The sequence below is a fragment of the Lepidochelys olivacea genome, assembly GCF_965140295.1.
Source record: "Lepidochelys olivacea isolate rLepOli2 genome assembly, chromosome: 1".
NCBI classification, from domain to species: domain Eukaryota; kingdom Metazoa; phylum Chordata; order Testudines; family Cheloniidae; genus Lepidochelys; species Lepidochelys olivacea.
In genome coordinates this window covers 232,901,204-232,924,254 of record NC_140411.1, presented here as the reverse complement: position 1 = coordinate 232,924,254, position 23,051 = coordinate 232,901,204, and the positions used below count along the sequence as shown (strand labels likewise).

Below are 23,051 nucleotides of genomic sequence, written 5' to 3'. Positions count from 1 at the left end.
CACCTGACATGCAGGCCCTTTGTGTCGAAGTTATTCACTGAGGGTAGAGATTATGCCCGTCCTACTTGCCTTTTTGCCAGCCTGGCTAATACAAAGGAGCCCTAGTGCAACTACAGTGGTATCCTGGCTCTGTTGAAATCAACAGGATCCTTTTCACTGTCTTTCGTGGGGTCAGGGCTTTTCCCAGTGCGTCTGGCCTGAAGTGCCTGGACTATACACGGATCTCACAGCTTTTAGTGATGAATTTGCTTTGGAAAAGAGTAGTAGTTTTACGATAAATGGAGATGTATAAATAGCATAAATGTTAGAAAAACGCTGCTTATTGAAAAAGGGACAATTACTTTGCAATTTGGCTGAAGCGTCTTCAATATGCAGAGAGAGAGAGAGAGAGAGAGCAACCAGAAGTTGCAAGTAAGTCTTTGGGATCCCATCTTTGTTTTATAATAAGCATGTGAAAAGTGCTTGCTTTGGTAATGGAGTAATCAGGGCATTCTTAAATTACTGGCTTATTCTCCCTGAATAGTTTTAAATATTCTCCTGATTCATGTTTTCCCTTTCTCTCTGCTGTCAGCAATGGTGGGGTTTGTTTATTTATTTATTTATTGAGGCAAACAGCCCTCGTGTAGACGAGGCTTTCTACTTCCCGGCCAAGCACTAGTTAATGAGACTACTTTTATTTGCAGAATTGGGAGCCCATGTTAGGAACCAATTTAGACTGAATCATGCTGAAAGGATAAGTTTAGACCAGTGGTTTTCAAACTTTTTTTCTGGGGATCCAGTTGAAGAAAATTGTTGATGCCCACGACCCAACGGAGCTGGGGATGAGGGGTTCAGGATGTGGGAGGCGGCTCTGGGCTGGGGCAGGGGGTTGGGGTGCAGGAGGGGGTCAGGGCTCTGGGCTAGGGGTGCAGGCTCTGGGCTGGGGCCAGGGATGAGGGGTTTGGAGTGCATGAGGGGTTCTGGGTTTGGGGGGGCTCAGGACTGGGGCAGGGGGTTGGGGTGCAGGAAAGGATCATGGCTCTGGGCAGGGGGTGCAGGCTCTGGAGTGGGGCTGAGGACGAGGGTGTTGGGGTGCAGGAAAGGGTTCCAGGTTTGGGGGGGTTCAGGGCTGGTGCAGGGAATTGGGGCACGGGGTTGGGGCATGGACTTACTGCTCCCAGTCAGCGGCACAGCCGGGGTACACCGTGGATTGCACTGCCTCCCAGAAGCGGCCAGCAGCAGGTCCGGCTCCTAGGAGGAGGCTCACGCCAGCAGGCACTGCCCCCCCCCGCCCCCCGCAGTTCCCATTGGCCAGTTCATGGGGCTTGGGGTGGGGGTAGCGCACAGAACCCCGTGGCCCACCTGCCTAGAAGCCAGGCCTGCCGCTGGCCACTTCCAGGGCACAGCGTGGTGTTGGAAAAAGTAGGCACTAGTCTGCCTTAACTGGGTAGCACTGCTGATGGGACTTTTAACGTCCAGGTCGGTGGTGCTGACCACAGCAAGGCGACCTGGTACTGGGTCACGACCCATGGTTTGAAAAACATTGGTCTAGAACCCATGTATGAGTCTAGAACCCAGAGTTGAAGAGCCTGGGAGAGCCCCAGGGAGCACTGTGGAGATCACACACCAAAGGAAGTACTGCCCAAAGGGTCCAGAGTGACAGCAGCCTGTGGCCTTCTGATTGGCCAATCACAATATTTAACCCTGGAGGGTAACCAAGGAAGTTGTCTGGGAATCACAAAGACTTCTGGCCTGCTGTGAGTCCAGACCTCATCTTGTTTTCTAATCTTGTCTCTGTCCCCATCCTGACTCTGGCCTCCTGATTCCAGCCTGGTAGCTGTCTCTGATCTCCAGTCTCTGGCCATACCCTGACTCTGACCTGTGTTGATTGATGCTGGCTCTAGCAATTACCCAATCCCTGCTCACTGACTACCACTTTGTGGCCATCCTTGACTTGTAGACACCAGCCCAGCTATGACCACCAGACCACACCTGCTACACCTGGTTCCTTACATATATCTAAACCCAGTTTAAGTATAGTTCCTTAGTTCAGATGGAACCCAGTGGGATCAGGTCCTCAGTCATTAGACTCTAGCTCTGCTTTTTGTATATAATGTGAGGGAGTCAAAATGTATCCAGGAACAAGTTACATATTATGACTAGAAATAACTAATAAAATCTTCTGTTAGTTTTTTAACATTTCTTGTAGTTATATCCATAAAACTATTGTTACAGGCTCGGTTAAGTTATATTTATGCACCAAATTAAGCTGTCGAAACAAATCCAGCCTGTGTGTAAATTGTACGTCTACTGACTTCCTTGAATTTGGCCCAAGATGTTTCATGACTTAATTGGAAGGTTTGTCTTAATAAAGACTGTGGAAGGCTGTGTCATATATGTGATATTTAACACAGAGAAAGAGGATGATTGCTTAAGATAGTTCAGGAAGTGATTTAGATGCACATGGCATTTTACTGACAAATAAAATTAGCAATTAGAGTTGGTTGAAAATTTTCTGTTGAAACTTTGTGGGGCTTTAACTAAATGTAAGTTATCACGAAAAAGGTCTGTTTTCCTCAAAATATTTTGATTTCTATGTTGGATAACTGAAAACTTTTGACAAAAATTATTCTTCTTTCCTGCCCCCAGTTTTTTGGCTGAATTGTTTTCAGTTTTCAGCAGTTTTTGGTCACAACTGAAACATTTTAACTTTTCAGGATTTCTGTTTTTCAACAATAATAAAAACTGACATCTTCTGTAGGACGACATTTTTTTTTCTGATCTGTTCTTTTGGCAGGTCCCATCCTTCAGGAGTTCAGTCAGCCTGGACTGAAGCTAAACAAGGAAAAGTGAGTTTTCTGTCTACCCTAAATCAAGGTTTTTGGGGTGGACAAAAAACAAAGTCCTAACCCTGACAAAGTAAAAGCAATTCAAGAACTGAATGCATCAACGTATGTACCAGAACTGATACGTGGCCTAGGTTAGTAAATTATCTCAGACAATACCAACAAGACCTTTCTACAGCAACAAAAACAACTAAATGAACTATTAAAGTCCAACACATCATGACCATGGGTGCTAAATCAAGAAATTGACTTCAAAAAAGGTAAAAGAAATTATCTGAAGAGCTGCAGTTCTCAAATACTGTGATATGAACAAGTCCACAAGGATGAGTACAGATGCAAGCAGCTATGGCCTAGGTGGTATATTATGGCAACAACGTGGATCTGAGTGGAAGTTGAATTTTGCTCTGAACACTCACAGAAGCAGAAAAATGTACACAGTGAGTGAAAAGGAGTGCCTGGCAAGCCTACTGGCATGTGAGAACTTTTACATATATCTGTATGGGCTGGATTCTTTTGCACTGATAAGAGACCATAAACCTCTTGTAACCCTCTTCACTGAAAAAGACCTTGGTCAAGCCACGCTGAGATGCCAACATCTTTTGATCAGGTTAATGCAATTTAACCCAGTTGCTCATTATGTTCCTGGGAAAAATCTGGTAGCAGCAGATGCTCTACCATGGAGTCAGTATCTCACTCAACTACCTGCGAGCTCAAAGATGATGTAAAGGTGTATGTTGATGCTACAAATGCATACAGACCAGTGTCAGAAAAGAAACTACACCCGTTACAAAAAGCAACGTCAACAGACACACAGCTTCAAGGAGTTCTAAGTTACATTAGGGCCGGCTGGTTACGTGGTTGTTGCGAAGTATTTTTCCAGGTTAGGGAGGACCATGATGGGCTTTTAGCTTTTTAAAAAAAATCTATGTTTAAAATAAATGTTCAAGAAAACCGAAAGTTAAATCAGAGAATTTTAAATTTATTTTTAAAATGACAATGGAGAGCCTCCACGTTAAGGCTGTCGTTGCTCCAACTCAGACCTCGGCAAGAGTCTTGGACAATGGTTCTCATCCCATGTGTTTTATTAACTAGGCAGAAAGGGCTAAATGACAACCTTAGGGCTAAATCCTGCAGGTTTTACTCAAGCCAAGCTCCCATTGACTCCACTGGGAATCCTGCATGACAGAGGACTTCAAGGTTTATCCTTGAAGCATGGATTTCCATGCTACCAACACTATAATTCAGAATGTAGTCGCCATTATTGATGGTGGACCATTTCTACATACCATTATTTATCATTTTTATATTATATTATTTATGTATTATTATGGTAGTACTTAGAGGCCCCATTGTGCTAGGTGCTGTACAAGCACATAGTAAGAGACAGTCCCTGCTCCAGAATGTTTACAGTCTAAATGGATAGAAAAGACCAGTGGTTCTCAACCCGTGGCCTGCGGGGCCTCTTATGGCCCAATCAGCACAGAGCTGTGGCCCATGTGACATTCTCAGAGCCATATAGGTAGTACTGGATGCAGCCCACAATGGTAAATACATTGAGAGCCACTGGAGCAGACAAAGGGTGGGAGGGGAAGCAGGTGAAGTTATTTGCCTAAGGTTACATGTAGTGGCAGAGCTAAGAATAGAACTGAAGCTGCCTGACTTACAGACCCGTGCCCCATCCAAAGAACACTCTGTCTTCCCCAGGACCAAAAAACAAGGTGAATCTTTTTTTCTACATTTAATTAGACATAGGGGATAGCAAACTGTTCAACTTCTCAATCCTACATTTATCAAGATTTTGCGTCCAGCCTGCGGAAAAGCTCCCACTCGGTGCTTTTTTTCATATTTTCAGGTGCTAAACTGGCCAGTTTTTATCTTGTAAGATAGCCTTGGTTCTTTGAAGTGATAACATCTGTGATCAAAATCTTGTACAGATAACCATGTTGTGTTTTTGCAATTACATTCTGTTTGCTTGTTGTTAACAACCCATGCAATTTCTAGTTTCCCATAACAAATGTAAGGATAATTATCACGTAATCTGCTGGGTACAAATTTAATTAATCCATGAAAAATAGTAATAAGTATCAATTAAATACCAAGTACTGTAGGTTTGTCTTAGGTACCCATGTGATAGGATAAATGGACATGCAATTATGATAGCTATATTTCTTTGATAGTGGCTATCAGAGCCTTTATAGCCTGGATGTTGTTTATTTTGGGACCTCAACTCATAATGGGCTTCCAACATGCAGGACAATTTCAAATTTAACATGGGAATGAGGGGCGTATTACTATCTAAGAGTGAAATTAGCCTGTGTGGGACTAAGATGTGCGTACTGATGGCCCTGTGCACTGGGATAAATTGCACCCTAAAATGCATTGATCAGTGCTCTTCTTTTAGGTGCTTTTTAGCTCTTAGGTAGGGCGAAGATCAATGTGCTCTCCACTGACTTGCTGCTAGAAAAGCCCCAGCTTCCAAGTCTCTGGTCTGTCACCAGGCTTAACAGTGGGAAAGGGGGAGACCACAAATATTCACTGATTCTCTTCACTGGTGCTATGGCATGGGCTGTTGGAAAAGGAAAGATTATCTGGCCCTCAACAGCTCCTGATTGAGTGAGAGGGAGAGAGTTAATAGTGGAAAGGGGATGGGAAAAGAGAAAATGGTGAGAATTTTTTAGGGGGAAAGGACAAATTGCAAAGATGGGGGACCCCACTAAATAGTCACAGTGGAAGCCCCTAAATATCCTAATGCCAGCCACCCTGAAGCTGGCACACAATGTGAGTCTACTTATCTCCATGTACTTCCATTAATACAATGCAGGGCTGTAAGTAGCACTTTTCTGATTTACATCCATTCTTCCCTCTGTTGGAGCACTACAGTTTGATAGGGAAATATAAGGACACTTAAAACATACAATGAGGTCCGGTGCTTTCAATTAGGTATAGAGGCAAAAAGTCAAAGGATGTCAGGTCATGTGACTCTCTTACTGGGGAAAGGAGAGGATGTGAAAGCCCAGTGCTCCATGCCCGACCACACACGCAAAGCAATTCCTTGATCATTGCATCCACTGATCGTAGATGAATGGCTGCTGCTCATATTGAGAGGCACACAAGAAGCAGCCAGAACAGTCTATTGAACAGTTAATCACGGGAGCCACAACAATTTTCCGAGCTCCTTTGACTGCTGCTATGTCACATTATTCTAAATTGCTTCTCATCAAAGTTTGCGGAGCAGAATACAGCCATTAAGTCTGGCAGCAAAGCAGCTCATCTGAATTTGTCACGCTCATGAGCTCTGCTCAGCTATTTTAAATAAACCTGGGTTACACTGCAGTTGACATTTGCTAGTTGAGGACAAGCACCACAGGGTGCTCAGTGTGTTTTGTACAGACAATAAAAGCTCTGAGAGCCAGGAAAACCCTTTGGGGGGTCAACTTGCCAAGCTCCTGAGTTTAACCATGGCTCAAATGAAGGAACAAGAGAAACTTCCAGGACATTTTCTGCCTTTTTAATCCATTTTTTATTGTGTTTTTTACTTTTTACATTGAAATTATTCTCAAAAGAGTTATGCTCTCTCTAAAGCAGTACATGCCTTACAAAAACAGTATGTTATCCAAAGCACCACTCCTGTAATAAGAGTGAGATTTGGCTCTCCTTATGAGCCAAATCCTGTCATGTGAGAAGTCTCATTGATATTGCATCGCAGAACTCAGTAGTGCTACCAAATAAGATTTGCTCTGATGTATTTAGAATAGTGTGGATTACATCTAGGACTATGCTTGGCTGCTTTGTGCCTCCATGCCAGAAAGCCAGCTTAAATGGCTACAAGAGAAGTACACTTGCATACAGGGAAATCTCTGGGTAATATAAGGCCAGTGAATCAGCATCACTTCATGCATCCGATGAAGTGAGCTGTAGCTCACAAAAGCTCATGCTCAAATAAATTGGTTAGTCTCTAAGGTGCCACAAGTCCTCCTTTTCTTTTAGTGAATCAGCAGTCCATCTTTTTTCTGTCAGTGTAGCAGCTATAACCACAAGAAAGTGGGTGTGGCCAGAGCATCACTGCACTCCAGCTATTCCCAACTGCAAAAACAACCTCTGAGGATAGTGCCAAAGTCTGCTCTAATTCATGCCAGAGACTATCAGCCCTGAGAGGGTCTTAGAATTCTAGGGCTGCTAAGCTGCAATACAGCCACCATTGCCCTCCTTCTCCTGAGATGTAGCAAAAACAGCTTGGATGCAGCTGAGTGTCTGGGCTTGTACCTTTAAATATGCATTGCTCTTTGATACAAGACTAAGAGATATAGCTATTTGTGAATACAACAGAAATAGCCAGAGGTAAGAAAGGAGAAACGTGCAAATTTCTGCCCGAAACCTAAACTTAGTTTCTTACTTTCTTTGAGATATCAGGATGTTTTTATTTAGCTCCTCAAGCTCTTTCATGGCTAGATCCAGCTGTACTGAGGATAATGTCCTTTGGGTTTTCAGCTCTTGCAAATCTATTTCCTTTTGGGCCATGAGAAGTTTTAAATTCTTTAAGTCCTCGTCTTTCTTCAGGAGTATGGTATCCAGCTCCTCCTGTCTGAGCACACACAAAATATCAGTCAGATCCAAAAAATAAAGATTTATTCCGCTTCCATTTTTAGAAAAATGAAAATTAAACTGTAATAAATTGAACCAAAGAAACACAAAATAGGGCCAGATTCTGGCTGCTCCTACTCAGGTGCACAATGGGGGGCAGACAACACATGGAGCTTTCTCCCCCAACCCCAACTCCCAAAACCTTGCACATCTGTTCAGCACAAAAAGAATACCTCCAGCCACTGCCACTACTTAAATGGGTCTGCTTTCCAAAATGCAGACTTTTCAATACCATATTATTTATAGGCAAGGTTGGTAGCACTACCTATTATTAAGGTTGCCCAACACTTCCCATTATAAGAACCTGTTTTCACTTGCTTATAACTTTGCCAAACATTAACTGTTTGGACTCAAATTTTCCATGCTGGGTATTCTACCTTAGGTTGAATTTTTTTTTTCAGCCAAAATAGTTCAGCTATTTCTGAGAACAAGGCGAGGGGAAAATATACTTTGGAGCACGGACTTGAAATTTGGCAGGATTGGCCTTTATGTCAAGAATGTGCATTTTGCCTTCCTCAAGAAAATCTACTCAAATTATAAACTTTTGAAATTTGCAGTTCACACATATTCAGTAGAGACTTGTTAAAACTTTGCAGCTTCATTACTTGAAGGTTCTGCCCACACTAAGCATCCTAATGAACTCCCCTTCATTACACAGCCCTGGTTCATCCCCAGAGCAGGTACGCCCTGTGCAGAGAAAAAGGACAAAATGTGGAAAAAATAGTATGTGATCATGTAATTAAATGCATCATAATGCATATGCACAATGGAGCTGATTAAAGTTGCACAGGCAACCTTAATTCTGGCATTTCTTAACTTTTGGATTCTTGATTTTGAAACCTTATTATTAATACTGTTTTAACATGGCTTGTGTGCAATATTTTAAAATAAGTTGACAAAACTGCTGTTATTGTTGCTTAAATTGTTAACTCAGGATTCGGGGGAGGGGGGTTGTTCTTTTTGATACAGTACATAAAATCCATTAAGTTATTCTGGTATATCCACATGCGTGCAATCAGTCCGTGCTGTTTTCTTGACCCCAGTTTGGGCTCCTAAACTGTAGTCTCAGTGAGTGCTATTAAACAATACAGTACAGTAGAATCTTGTCATTTCTCATTCCGTTAATCTACAAGGCCAATAATTCTCATACAAGAAGTGTGGTCTTATCCTACTTCTCTGCAAAGATTTAATTGCATACACAAAGCAAAGCATGGAGGGCAAAGTTACTTTTGTGCAGTGGGCCAGCACAAGGCCTGTCTGTCACTTAAATCCCCATTAAACCCCTATTTTTACATAAATTAGATGCGATGGTGATGGTGTTACAGACCTGATTGAGTTCCCGTAGTGGACAGTCACCAGTCTGTTGTAATTGGTCCCAACCTCTGGATCCCATGTTTCCAAGCCAGTGGGTCTGGCCAGCATCTAGTCACAGTCTCTAGCTCTAAGGCGCAGACTCCCCGTCTGCCACCCTTACCTAAGATGTGGGACTCTAGGGTCCAACTGCCCTAGACCCTGAAGTCAGTGCTCTGACCTCCCAGTTGCTTTTGCATGCTTTCACCAGAGTTCCATCTCTGTGGGCAATTTAACCCCTCGGGGATCATGTGGCAGGTAAAGCAAGGAACACAGGCTTTGCACAAGGGCTTCTAAAACCATAGTAACATTGACTCTTAAAGCATACAAGAGTTCAGATCATTGGGCAAAACAACAAATGCCTTTACACACTCCCCACTGTGTCTATGCTCAGACCTTCTTCTGAGCCATTGGACCCACTCCGTGTTCAGGTGCGTAGGCCCCTCCTGCCTTCTACTGCTGGCAATGGTCAGACTCTGAAGAAGAGGGAGACTGGAACTGATCCTGCCTTTAAATAAGGTTTCTGCCCCCTTTGCCATGTGACCAAATGGTCGGCTTCAGACCTTTGTCAGGTGTCTTGCCAGGAAGTTCCAGACTCCCCTACAGTCCAAACTGGGTTTCCTTCAGCCTGATCAGTCTCTGTAGCAAACCATTGTCCTAGGGTGGATCCTTGTGATTAGGAAGAAAATCATTGTTGATCACTCTTGTGTTAGTCTATTCAAAGAGGTGTCAAGCATTACAATAAGCTACTTTGGGTTGTCCTTTACATCTCTAGATACTGTTGCCAACTGTTGTGATTTTAGCACATCTTGCATGTTTTTCTTAAAGCCCCAGCTCCTGGAATAAAGACATTTCATAAGAATCTCAGTTGTATTTGGGAAAAACAGAAAACCAAAGAAGAAAAAAAAATAGTACATTTCTAGTCCTCACAGAGCTGAGAAAAGCTTGGAAATGTGAAGCTAGTGCACCCTAAAGCCTCAGAAACCACTATGTGAAGAATGCAACATTTATTATTTGTTTTTAAATTTCACTGTTTCTGGAGGCTTGATTCATGGTTTTTGATTCTTGAATGCCTGAGGTTGGCAAAATTGGATATCACAAGTTCCTTAGGGCAGGGAATTTCTTTTATTGAACTGTAAAATGCCACACCCACCTTATTGCTCTCTTTAAATAAGAAAACCAACTTTCCATCAGAACTCTGTATTCAGTGCAGAAGCAAACAAACCTGCTTTGGGATCTGGTTTCCATTTGAGGATTCTTGTATCTGATGATTTCAGTTCTCATCTCGCCACAATTGCTCACTTCTAGTTGTTCCTGAGGTGCAGGCATCTCCTTCTTTACATATATGGCAGAAATGGCAGCCATCCCATCTTTAAATGGTGAACCCCAGATGACAGATCAATCTACATGGTAAAAGATGGAAGAAATGGCCACTTGTAACTGTTTTGCCAGCTCAAAAACTGGTCATGCTGTAATCAACCTCCTTCCCAAGGTTTCCTATTTCAGACCTGACCCTGCAATAACAAAGCTCCCATTGACTTCAGTAGTGTAGGATAAGGCTTGCCTTCCTTCTGCCCCACATTAAAATCCTACAATTTTGTTTTGCCTTTGTCACTTAGGCCCACATTTGTAAAACCATGTACACAACTTTACAAAACTGGAACTTATTCACTTGTGTTTTGAATTTGTAAAATGAAAAACCCATCTCTCAGACTCAAGATGATGGACTCTGGACTGCTCTGAAACACCCATACAACCCCATTCACTGAGAATGCAGTAGGATCCAGGAAGCAACCCTGCTATTGCTCTTTTATGGCTTGTGGGAAGGGTTATTTCTCTGTGATTCTGCAAAACCACCCTTTATCAAGTGCACTTTATACAAACTCAGCATGGAGTCTGGGATTTGACCTTTCATTAATATGAGGCAATAGCCTCTGGTACCATCTAACCAGATCAAAAATTACCTAGCAATCAAAATCAGTTTCCCACTGTAGAATGGAGCACTATTTTCTTGTTCGTGTTGTTGTTCTAATTCATTTCTAAGGCTAACTCACTTTCTCTTGAGTGTGGGAGGATAGAACTTCTTCTCTGATGCAGAACAGCTGCTGCAACTCATTGGCTCATATGAGATGCCATAAAACCAGTAAAGTGATGCTACATTTCAGACTATGGTTAGTATTATTTTTATTACCGTAGAACGTAGGGGCCCTATCAAGACTAGGGCACCATCATGCTAGGCACTATACAGGCATACAGTAAGAGATGGACTCTGTCCCAAATAAATTACAATCCAAATAGACAAAAGACGGACAATAGCTGGGAGAGAAAAGAAGTATTATTGTCCCCATTTTATGGATGGAAAACTGAGGAACTATGTGGAAGGGTTTTCATCAGTAATTAACGTAAATGAATCTCATTGCTTTGGACTGCAACCTTAGAAGATGAAAATGCAGCAGAAACAAAACAAAACAAGACTGAAATCTACAGGCAGATCCTCAACCAGTGTAACTAAGTGCGACTCCAGTGGAGCTGCATCAGTTCATATCAGATGAGGCTCTGGCCCCATATCTTCATTGGTAGGCACCCCAGGGTGAAATTCACCCCATGCAGAAAGGTCTGTGTCCTGCTTGAGCGTCACTTAAGCCTTCAAAATGGTGCATGGACCCTTGGTACTAAGAGAATTTCATCACACAATAACAGTAAATCAATATCTACATCTTTATATAGTTATCTAACAACTAGGGCTGTCCATTAATCACAGTTAACTCACGCGATTAACTCAAAAAAATTAATCATGATCAAAAAAATTAATAGCAATTAGTCACAGTTTTAATCGCACTATTAAACAAAAGACTACCAATTGAAATTTATTAAATATTTTGGATGTTTTCTACATTTTCATATATATATTGTAGTCTGTGTTGTAATTGAAATCAAAATGTATATTGTTTTTATAACAAATATTTGCACTGTAAAATGATAAACAAAAGAAATAGTATTTTTCAATTCACCTCATACAAGTACTGTAGTGCAATCTCTTTGTTGTGAAAGTGCAACTTACAAATGTTGATTTTTTTTGTTACATAACTGTACTCAAAAACAAAACAATGTAAAACTTTAGTGCCTACAAGTCCACTCAGTCCTACTTCTTGTTCAGCCAATCACTAATACAAACAAGTTTGTTTACATTTACAGGAGATAATGCTGCCCTCTTCTTATTTACAATGTCACCAGAAAGTGAGAACAGGCATTCACATGGGACTTTTGTAGCCAGCATTGCACGGTATTTACATGCCAGATATGCTAAATATTCATATGCCCCTTCATGCTTCTGTCATCATTCAGGAGGACAAGCTTCCATGCTGATGACACTTGTTAAAAAAATGTGTTAATTAAATTTGTGACTGAACTCATTGGGGGGAGAATTGTACATCCCCTCCTCTGTTATACCTGAATTCTGCCATCTGTTTCATGTTATAGCAGTCTCAGATGGTGACCCAGCACATGCTGTTCATTTTTAGAACACTTTCACTGCAGATTTCACAAAACGCAAAGAAGGTACCTGTGATGGTGCCCCACATAAGGCTTTATGGAAATATGCTTATGAATGTATATATATATATATGACACAACTGGAATATGTTTTATGCTACATATGTTATGTAACACATCTCTGTGAAGGTTAAGATCTACTGAATCTATTCATCCTATTTGTATGCATGTATCATTTTTGTATTCAAAGTTATGAATATTGGCTGCGTACTGGCTTGATTTCTAAGTAGCCTTATTTCAGAGTAGCAGCCGTGTTAGTCTGCATTAGCAAAAAGAAAAGGAGGACTTGTGGCACCTTAGAGACTAACAAATTTATTTGAGCATAAGCTTTCGTGAGCTACAGCTCACTTCATCAGATGCATTCAGTGGAAAATACAGTGCTGAGATTTATATACATAGAGAACATGAAACAATGGGTGTTACCATACACACTGTTACCAGAGTGATCACTTAAGGTGAGATATTACTAGCAGGGGAGCGGGGGGGGGGGGGGGGAAATGGGGCAGGAACCTTTTGTAGTGATAATCAAGGTGGGTCATTTCCAGAAGTTGACAAGAACGTCTGAGGAATGGTGGGGGGTGCGGAATAAACATGGAGAAATAGTTTTACTGGGAGTGGATGGGTCATTACACAAAGTCAAACTATTTCCCCATGTTTATTCCACCCCCACCGTTTCTCAGATGTTCTTGTCAACTGCTGGAAATGGCCCACCTTGATTATCACTACAAAAGCTTCCCCCCCCTCCAACCCCGCCGGTAATATCTCACCTTAAGTGATCACTCTCGTTACAGTGTGTATGGTAACACCCATTATTTCATGTTCTCTATGTATATAAATCTCCCCACTGTATTTTCCACTGAATGCATCCGATGAAGTGAGCTGTAGCTCACAAAAGCTTATGCTCAAATAAATTGGTTAGTCGCTAAAGTGCCACAAGTACTCCTTTTCTTTTTAAGTAGCCTTAGTAAGCATTTGGTCAGCTTCTTGAGAAAGGAATGTGCAAGTTAAATGCCCAATAAAGAAGCACTTAACAGACAATGGATCTTGAAGATGCCAATCCACATCTGAGCTTTCCCAGGAATATGGCTTGGCTGGTAAGAAACTCAGTCATACATGGACATGTGACTTGTCCATGTGACTCCAAAACTCCATTTTGTAGCTGGATTCTACACAGGGGGAGGGGGAGGTGGCCACCCACAGGAGAAAGTCTATTTAAACCCCTGAGAGACCCCTCCATTTTGGTCTTCAGCTGGCTAAAGAGAGAGCCTCTCTACCCCCCAAGGATACCTGAAAGAAACTGGAATAAAGGACAGTAACTACAGGGGGTGTGAGCAGGGGCAGCAGGTTTGTAGAAATTTTGGTGGTGCCCAGAACACCGAAAACCCTCCCCCCCAAACTCCCCACACACACCTGCCTTAGGCTCTGGGAGGGAGTTTGCGGGGGGGGGGTGAGGGGGTCTGGGGTTCAGGCAATTGGGGTGCATGAGGGGATGGGGATGCAGGCTCTGAGAGGGAGTTTGGGTGCAGGGGGTGTGAGGGGTTGGGGTCTGGGAGGGAGTTTGGTGGGGGACGGGGTCTGGGGTGCAGGCTCTGGGATGGAGTTTGGGTGCAGTCTCTACGCTGGGGCAGGGGATTGGGGTGCAGGAGGGGTGCAGGCTCTAGGCTGGGGCAGGGGATTGGGGTGCAGGCTCTAGAAGGGAATTTGGGCGCAGAAGCGGTGAGAGGTTGGGCTCTGGGAGGGAATTTGGGTCGGGGAGGGGTTCTGGAGTGCAGGCTCTGGGAACAAGTTTGGGTGCTGGGTGCAAGCTCGGGGCAGAGGGCGGGGGTGCATGTGCAGCCTCTGGGAGGGAGTTTGGGGACAAAAGTAGGTGCAGGGAAGGGGTGGGAATGCAAGAGGGAGTTGGGGGAGGGGTGCAGGATGGAGGTGTAGGAGGGGGTGAAGGGTGCAGCCTCTGGAAGGGAGTTTGGGGGTGAGAAGGGGTGTGGGGTGTGGGTGCAGGAGGAAATTTGGGGGCTGAAGGGGGTGTTTGCAGAGTGGGTGTGGGTGCAGGCTCTGGAAGTGGATGGGGGGTTTGATGCTTACCTGGGGCACCCCCTCCGGCAGCGGCTCCTAGGTGGGGCAAGCTGGGGGGTCTCCTCACACTTCTGTCTCCAGGCACCGCCCCTGCAGCTTCCCATTGGCCGCAGGGGTGTTTGGGGCGGGGGCAGCGTGCAGCGGCACAACCCCCTCACCTGCCGGCAGCACATGTGGAACGAAGCCGCTCAGCCCCACTGCACTGCTGGGTGATGGCCTGAGCCCCCAGGCTGTTTTAAATTGCCCGGGGGAAGCAGGTGGGGCCGGGGGAAGCGCGGGGGGAGTGTGTGAGGAGTGGAGAGGTGAGAAACTTTGCTGGAGCCAGGCCCCTGGGACAGGAATATTCCTGGTGCCTGGGCACCACGGGCCCATAGAATTTGCTGCCCATGGGTGTGAGTGATTGCTGGACCCAGATTAGAAAGAGATTAGTCTGTAGTTACTGGAACTGGTGAGGTTTTTTATCTGTATTCAGTTTTATTACTGTATTAGGCTTAGATTTACATGTTTTATTTTATTGTACTTGGTAATTCACTTTGTTCTGTCTGTTACTATCTGGAACCACTTAGGATTTAAGTTCTGTATTTAATAAAATCACTTTTTACTTATTAATTAACCTCAAGTATGTATTAATACCTGGGGGGGGGGGGCAAATAGCTATCTATATCTCTCTATCAGTATTATAGAGGGTGAACAATTTATGAGTTTAACCTGTATAAGCTTTATAAAGGGTAAAACAGATTTATTTGGGGTTTGGACCCCATTGGGGGTTGGGCATCTGAGTGTTAAAGACAGGAACACTTCTTAAGTTGCTTTCAGTTAAGTCTGCAGCTTTGGGGCATGTGGTTCAGACCCTGGGTGTGTGCTGGAGCAGACTGGCGTGTCTGGCTCTACAAGACAGGGTGCTGGAGTCCCAAGCTGGCAGGGAAAGCGGGGGCAGAAGTAGTCTTGGCACGTCAGTTGGCAGCCCCAAGGGGATTTCTGTGATCCAACCCATCCCAGTACCAATATGAGATTTCTAAAGTTAGCTACAGCACTTGACCCAAGATTTAAGAATCTGAAGTGCCTTCCAAAATCTGAGATGGACAAGGTAGGGAGCATGCTTTCAGAAGTCTTAAAAGAGCAACACTCTAATACGGAAACTACAGAACCCGAACCACCAAAAAGGAAAATCAATCTTCTGCTGGTGGCATCTGACCCAGATAATGGAAATGAACATGCGTCGGTTCGCACAGCGTTGGATGGTTTTCGAGCGGAACCCATCATCAACATGGACGCATGTCCCCTGAAATGGTGGTTGAAGCATGTGAATCTGGCATGTAAAGATCTTGAGACGCCGGATACACAGCACCATGAGAACACCTGTTCTCACTTTCAGGTAACATTGTAAACAAGAAGCGGGCAGCAGCATCTCCTGCAAATGTAAACAAACTTGTTTGTCTGAGTGATTGGCTGAACAAGAAGAAGGACTGAGTGGACTTGTAAGCTCTAAAATTTTACATTGTTTTAGTTTTGAATGCAGTATTTTTGTATATAATTCTATGTTTGTAAGTTCAACTTTCATGATAAAGAGATTGCACTAGAGTGTTTGTATTAGGTGAATTGAAAAATACTATGTCTTTTCTCTTTACAGTGCAAACACTTGTAATCAAAAATAAATATAAAGTGAGCATTGTACACAACACATTCTGTGTTGTAATTGAAATCAATATATTTGAAAATGTAAAAAACATCCAAAATATTTAAATAAATGGTATTCTGTTATTGTTTAACAGTGCAATTAACTGCGATTAATTTTTTTAATCACTTGACAGCCCTACTAACAACCTGACCCTGGCACTTCTACGAAACTTAGAACTTCGTGATGAACCAGAAAATCGATGTAGATTGTAGAATTGCCCAAGACAGACAGAAAGCTGTCAAAGCTACTACTTTGGCAGTACAATAAGTAGCTTTTAATATAATTGCAACTCTTCCCTTCTCAAATGCCCAATCTGATTGACCAATTACAGTGTTTGATTCTCTGAGAAACAACCTATCATTAACTGTCCTTTGTTCTAATCTCACTGGTCTTTCACGGCAGCCTCTGGTGAAAGAACTGTTATGTGAGATCTCATTCTCCACAATAAAATATTCTGATTGTTTGCAATAAATAGGAATGGGTTCATAAGGAGAATAATGAATTCATTACCAGTCCTTTATCAACCATTTATTGACTGTCAAGATACATTAAGCACCCTTACTTTATACTTGGCCCTGAGCTTATTCTTAGCTGACATATACTAGTGTGTTAAGAAACCACCACTCAGTACATTGTTAAGTGACAAATGGTTTCAATAACCATGAATTGTATAATGCATTATTTTGCTATAAATGACATTTTATCATTATAAATATCTTTCATAGGAGGTGATGGTGATCACATTGACTACATAATCAATCAGCACTGAAAAAGGAGAACAAAGCCCTGTATTTTACATAACTACACTCCATGTCCCTTGCTGCTCTTGTATGTTATTCTTCCCCTTACATTCTAGAAAGACTACTGGAGTGAAATCCTGGTCCCATTGAAGTCAATGGGAGTTTTTCTGTCAACTTTAATGGGATCAGGATTTCACCACAATGATGCTTAACGGAATACATGCGATCTCATCTATTTTTTTGGTTTCGTCTAACCTTCTTGCTATATGGGGCTAATCAATATATCAGCAGTTTTCAGCATCTAAAGTGATTGCCATTAAAGAGTCAATATCCAAATTCAGTTTCCTTCTCCAGGCATGCCATCTCTACAAGCTACAAGGAGTAGGGTGGGACAATGGAGAATCTGCTTCAGTGGCTCTCTTAGGGTGATCCTCCCGCGGCATGCTAAGTGTACTTCAGGAAATCTTTGCGCTGGTGGAAAAATGCAAAGCTGTTTACGTGCAGCCCAGGCTCTGGCCTGTAAAACTTTGATGGCAAAAGAAACTGTAAAGACGATACTGTAGAAAGTGTACCCATTCTCTCTCAATAACTTTTGTATCCCATTTTCTTAGTTTTACAAGTCCCCAAAGGAGATTCTACTCTGTTATGCTAGTGTAAATCCACAGTCTGTATTTTTTCAAAGGAAGTTGACAAGAACTATGTACAGTATTATAGGTGTGTTCTTGGATTTACTGTTGCTGTACAAAACACTTGTCAGCACAGTGTAAATTGGTACCGTGAAACACGTGGCGCTTGCTCAGTAATAATTTATGAATACAGTATGTGACGGGGTTGTTGAAAGGTTCAGTGTATGAATATAGTGAGTTAATTCACAGCAAGATTGTCAGGAAATGGAATCAGGAAGAAGGACAATAGCCCAGATAACAGCTTCTCAGCAAACACCTAGAACTTAATGTTACTACTCACAGCTCTTACTGAGCTGCCCAGATCAGTTTAACCAGGCTCAGAAAACAGAGGAGAACAATAGGACTTGAGGCCTGATTTAAAGTCTCACTCTCAGAGAAGAGGTAATGAAGGGGAACCCAGACTTCAGAGGATGGGGTATCTGGGAACTTAGATGTGTCTATTGTCTACGAGGAATGGCAAGCCTAATAGGTAAGAGAGATGTGTGTTGACCTCGGTTATTTTAAAAACCTTTTCTCCTATGTTATGCTTTGGATGGGATGTACTCTCCACACTGGCCCTGAAAGGTAAATTAGGCCCAGTTAACTGCCCAGACTGCATGTGGAGGAGGAGCCAGGGAGCAGGAATTGATTAATTAGACTTGAGGCTCAGCTAGGCAGGGACAGATGGGGCTTATATAACCCAAGAAGCTAGCAACAGAAGGGGACTGCAGGAAGGTAGGCTGTAGGCACTCCCTGGGAGGAGGGAAGTATGTTGGGACTATAGAGGGTAGTCCACAGTTGCTCCCTGGGAGGAGGGAGTTGGAAGGCTGGCAAACCCAAAGCTGGAGGTGGGGAAACCAGGAAGGTAGGAGGGTGCTCAGGGAAATAGCAGCAAAGAATAGCAATGCAGGTCTTGGCTGCTATCCGGAGGGCCCCTGTGCTGGAACCCAGAGTAGAGGGTTGGCCCAGGTTCCCCTACCAGCCACTAGGGATGTGGCACAGACCAGGCAGAGGACAATGGACTGCCTGGGATGATTTGTCCTGGAAAGACTTTGATACACCAGAAGGGGGGAACATGTATGGTGACCCAGCCGGAGAGTCGAGTCATGAAGAGGAGGCTGCAGTTCCTGGAGCGAGAGGGGTCCGTGGGACAAGAGGATTACAGATGACGATACCACCAGAGGCGGGTGCAACACCTGGCAGAGCTAATCCCGAGGATGGCCAGAAGGAGGCAACCAATAGTGTGAGCACACCCTGTGGCATTCCCACTGTTAAAATTAAACAATACTTTGTTTTAAGAAGGCTCTTTTGCCATTATATTCTCTAGTGGTCACAGAATCCCAAAGGGAGGATCTGCAGGTACCAGAACCCAGGCAGACCTGTTGGGATAAGTGCACTTAATCCACAGGGAGCTGTAGCCTGACACATGGTCAAAGAGAGGGAGAATTGTGTGACTTCACGCCAGGGAGGTAAAGATCAAGGCTCAACACCCTCAGAGAGACCAGAGAATGGGTCAGAGGTTCAGCCAGCCCTTTAACCATGACATGGTACAATAACCTTCCTGGTTTTAGTATACACATCTCAAAAGACAAGTGGCCCTTTTGCAGTTACACTGCATTGTCAACAGTAGTTAATCCACAATTAGCCTGTCTCTCTCTTCATATGCTGCATTCTAAATAATGCTCCCTTAATTTATATCTAGGTTTAGATTTTTCCCCCTCCAAGATGTATCTTTTTCACTTGTTTATACTAATATTTTCTCTCACTTTGACCCAATGAATATTATCCATATCTAGCCATATTTGTAAATACCTTGCACATTTCAGTATCTTTCATCCAAGGATCTCAAAGGTTTTTTTAAAGTATTATTTAATGAAGCCTCACAACACCCCCAGCTGGAAAAGATAGTGTTATTACCATTTAATAGAGCAGCAAATGATAGATCAAGGGTGGGATTTTCAAAGAAGTCCAAGAGATTTAGGCATCCAATTTCCACTAGAAAAAAATGAATGGAAGTTGAGCACCTAAATCCCAGCCTAAATGACTTGCTTAAGGTTGCACAGCAATTGTGATAGTATCAGAGCTGGGGAAAGAATGCATGTCCTGACTCCCCGTTCGCTATGCTAAGCCCTGCAATATATTGTATATTTCTTATAGCTTCCAGTCTCCCACACATTTGATCAATATCAATTTAAATTCCTCCTTGCAATCCTTAATGAAACCTGTTGTATGACATCTGAACATGATACTGACACCTGAAGTTTTACTCAGTTTATTTCTTTAATCATTCATGAAAAGCTGGATATAATGATAAGCTTTGTAACAGAAAAATATATAACGATTACTGGTGAGATAAAGGAAAGAGGAGGAAAATCTTTAGTCAATATTCCCTGGGGAAAAAGCATCAAAAATAAATATCTTCACAGATGGAATACACTGAGTAGCTGACACAGCTTGTTGACAGGTAATTATTTAAAAAATGGTAAAGAACTATTCCCTCCATTTATTGAAGCACTGTCTTCTTCTTGGGTATGTTCTCTAATCAATGACAAACTGAGAAATGCAATCCAACTTAATTAAAACTATTAGCTAAATAGCAGAGACTCACATTCAAAATATGGTTCTTATCTTGCTGTGACAGGCTTTGTGTCCTAGCAAATCCTTTTGCACATAACAGTGGACAAAATTTTTTTAGAAACCTAATTATATCAGCCCTGATTCTAGTGAGGCAGAAGAAGCCACAACAATAAATCATGTCAGTGTACGGAATGTGCCTTTCCAGTATTCAGCATCTAGAACATTAAATAAGCAGTGGATCATGTCAATACAAAGTATTCCTAATGCACAAAAAGCTGGAATCTACACACTTGACAGGAAGGGTCTGTTATTTGCATTGATACTGAAGCAGCTGAAGTATCAAAATGAGACCAAACCACTTTTCTTTAATATCAAACCATCTTTAATGCAGCCAGAATTCTTACTATATAAGTGCCTGTATACCCTAGAGCTGGCTATAGACTTCAATTCATTAACTTGATTCCCCTTTGCCACTTCCTTATATTGCCTCCTCTAGGCACATGCTGGCTAGATAGTAGGGGAGGAAAACACGTAATAAGTAATATTCCTCACACTCTTGTGTACCTCCATATCATTCTGCAGTACATTGCTTTCTGGGATATGCTGAAGATGAGAGCTATATTTGTCAACAGATATCATGCAATTACAACAGCAGCCTGCTGTCCTAAGTACCAGGAAAACTCATATCTGATATCATTTCATGTGACTGTTGGCAAACGCTGATTTTTGGCCACTGTAAAGCCAGGGTATGTGAAAAGAAGCAATAGAAAACAGGGGATAAGGTGCTGAACTGGGTGTCAGGAAACCTGGGTTCTGTTCTTGGCTCTGCCATTGATCTTGGGCAAACAAGTGCTGCTCTGTGTGCCTTAGCTTCACCCTCTGTAAAATAGGGGGTAAGGATTAGAGCAGGCTGAAAGCTTTTCAGCCAGAAAACAGCCCTTTGGCAAAATGGAAATTTCAGCAAAAACATTTCCATTGTAGAAATTTGTCAGGTTTTTGCTTTTTGTTCCGTTTTTCTCAGCAAAATCCCAAAATATTCTACCCAAATGACTTTTTTCTTCACTTTCTTAAAAATTCTTAGCAAAAATAAAGTACATTTCTTTGACCAGCCCTAATGAGGATACTTGCTTTTCACTGTAAAGCATGTTGAAATCCATAGATGTAAAACACAGCACAAGTGCCAGGTATTATTACAGAACAAGTCTCTACCTACACTCCAGATTGGATCACGTTTAAGCACTATGCTTACACGTGGTAGTCTCCTGTCTGCTATAAACCAGTTTGGGCAGATATGTGGGGAGAAGATCAAATTGTGTTAAAACCAAGTTAAGGAGTCACACTTTCCAATTTTGCTTCCATTTACACAGATAAGACTAAACCTAGCTGTGTCATGGTCAGGTCACTATTTAAGTACATTGCTTAACCACAGTAAAATTTGTAGTGTAGGTGCATGATGACCCAACCCCAGATGATAAGAAGAAGAAGATGACTAGAAGCACCTGTTCCCTCTAGTCTAGGAAAGTTTACTAGACTCCCTGCTTGCAAAAATTCATGTTTAAACACAGTTGTTGCTAGCTGCTATTTCAGCTGTGGTGGAGGTCCTGAAAGAAATGGAAGTGCAAAGCCCATCAAAAACAATTAATGGAAATCATTTAAAAATTGCCTTCCTATTCCACCACAGAAATAATGGCCTTGCAGTGAACTAAAGATCACAGCAAATACGGTGACATTAAAGACATTTATTTGAATTCTAGGACCACAGACTGTTTATTTGTGTATCCACCAGAGTTGGGGAGCAGAGACAAGGGGATCTTTGCAATGTATCATAACTTGATTCCATCTCCCAGGATAATTTTAATGTGCTGGGGGCGGGGGGTGGGGGAACAGGGACAAGGGGATAAATATCCAACTGCAAGCCCTAGGGAATGTGTTTGGATCAGACAGGATAAATCATTTTGATAATGTTGCCTCCGCTTACTGTTCCCTGTAATAGGGCTATTATTTCCAAATGGGCTTTCAAAATAACAGTGGAGATGAGTGCCCATCAAACATCTGCAGGAAGCCTTGGGGATGCTAACTGAAAGCTGTGTCACAGCCATTGTCTGACTCGTCAGTCAAGGAAATATACATGTTGATGAATGCGCACAAGCATCAATCTCCATCACCATTACATACAAACACAAACAATAGTGGAAATGAAGCACTTAAACCCAGCTGTGTACATTACTTTGGCCATATTCATGATGTCTTTTCTAAAATAGATCATGCTGTGTGACTTTTCTAAACCTGTCAGTAGAACAAATAATAGTCTGAACCATCCTAGAGGCTCTAATTGCTCTGAACTGTGTCCAAATACACAAGAAAAAATATTTATCTTTCAAAGTATATATCATTAACAGGAATTATTCATGGGGGGGGGGATAGTGTTTGTTTGTTTGACATGAATCAGTTCCTTTGGTGTTTGCAAAACAAGGCAAGATCGTGTTGTATGGATAGACTGTCATTATAGCTGAATAAACATATTGTTCTGCATTCATTTTTAAATGAGATTATAATGCTGCCAATATAATCAGCTGCTGCTTTTGGTTCACTCTTGTCTGATCACTATTTTGTACTAAAAAAAAGTTTAAATTGAAACTATCAGATGGTAACAATACTGCCACCTCCTTTTCTTCCATTGCGTCGTATGTTATCAGAGCTCATGATAGGAAGGAAAGTAGGACTTGTGGCACCTTAGAGACTAACCAATTTATTTGAGCATAAGCTTTCGTGAGCTACAGCTCACTTCGTCGGATGCATAAAGTGGAAAGTACAGTGAGGAGATTTTATATATACACACAGACCATGAAAAAATATACATTGTAAGGAGAGTGATCACTTAAGATGAGCTATTACCAGCAGGAGAGTGGGGTGGGGGGAGAGAAAACCTTTTGAAGTGATAATCAAGGTG

At 42.5% G+C, this 23,051-nt stretch overlaps 1 protein-coding gene across 9 annotated transcripts in view; it reads right to left on the bottom strand.

The window, feature by feature from the left end:
• LMNTD1 (lamin tail domain containing 1) overlaps positions 1 to 23,051 on the bottom strand; it is a 297,086-nt gene that overhangs the window by 228,475 nt on the left and 45,560 nt on the right. For 6 of the 9 annotated variants that reach the window (XR_014713292.1, XM_084641002.1, XM_084641008.1 and 3 more), the window contains exons 2-3: positions 10,042 to 10,219; positions 7,219 to 7,407 (exon numbers count right to left, since the gene is read on the bottom strand). Coding sequence is in view for 8 of the 9 variants with exons in the window: in XM_084641002.1 (XP_084497128.1) it covers positions 7,219 to 7,407; positions 10,042 to 10,181 (329 nt within the window). In the remaining variant the exon portion in view is untranslated. Of the gene's footprint in view, positions 1 to 7,218; positions 7,408 to 8,793; positions 9,654 to 10,041; positions 10,220 to 23,051 lie in introns of those variants that run through there. The other 3 variants (XM_084641005.1, XM_084641007.1, XM_084641009.1) reach the window with 3 other exon arrangements.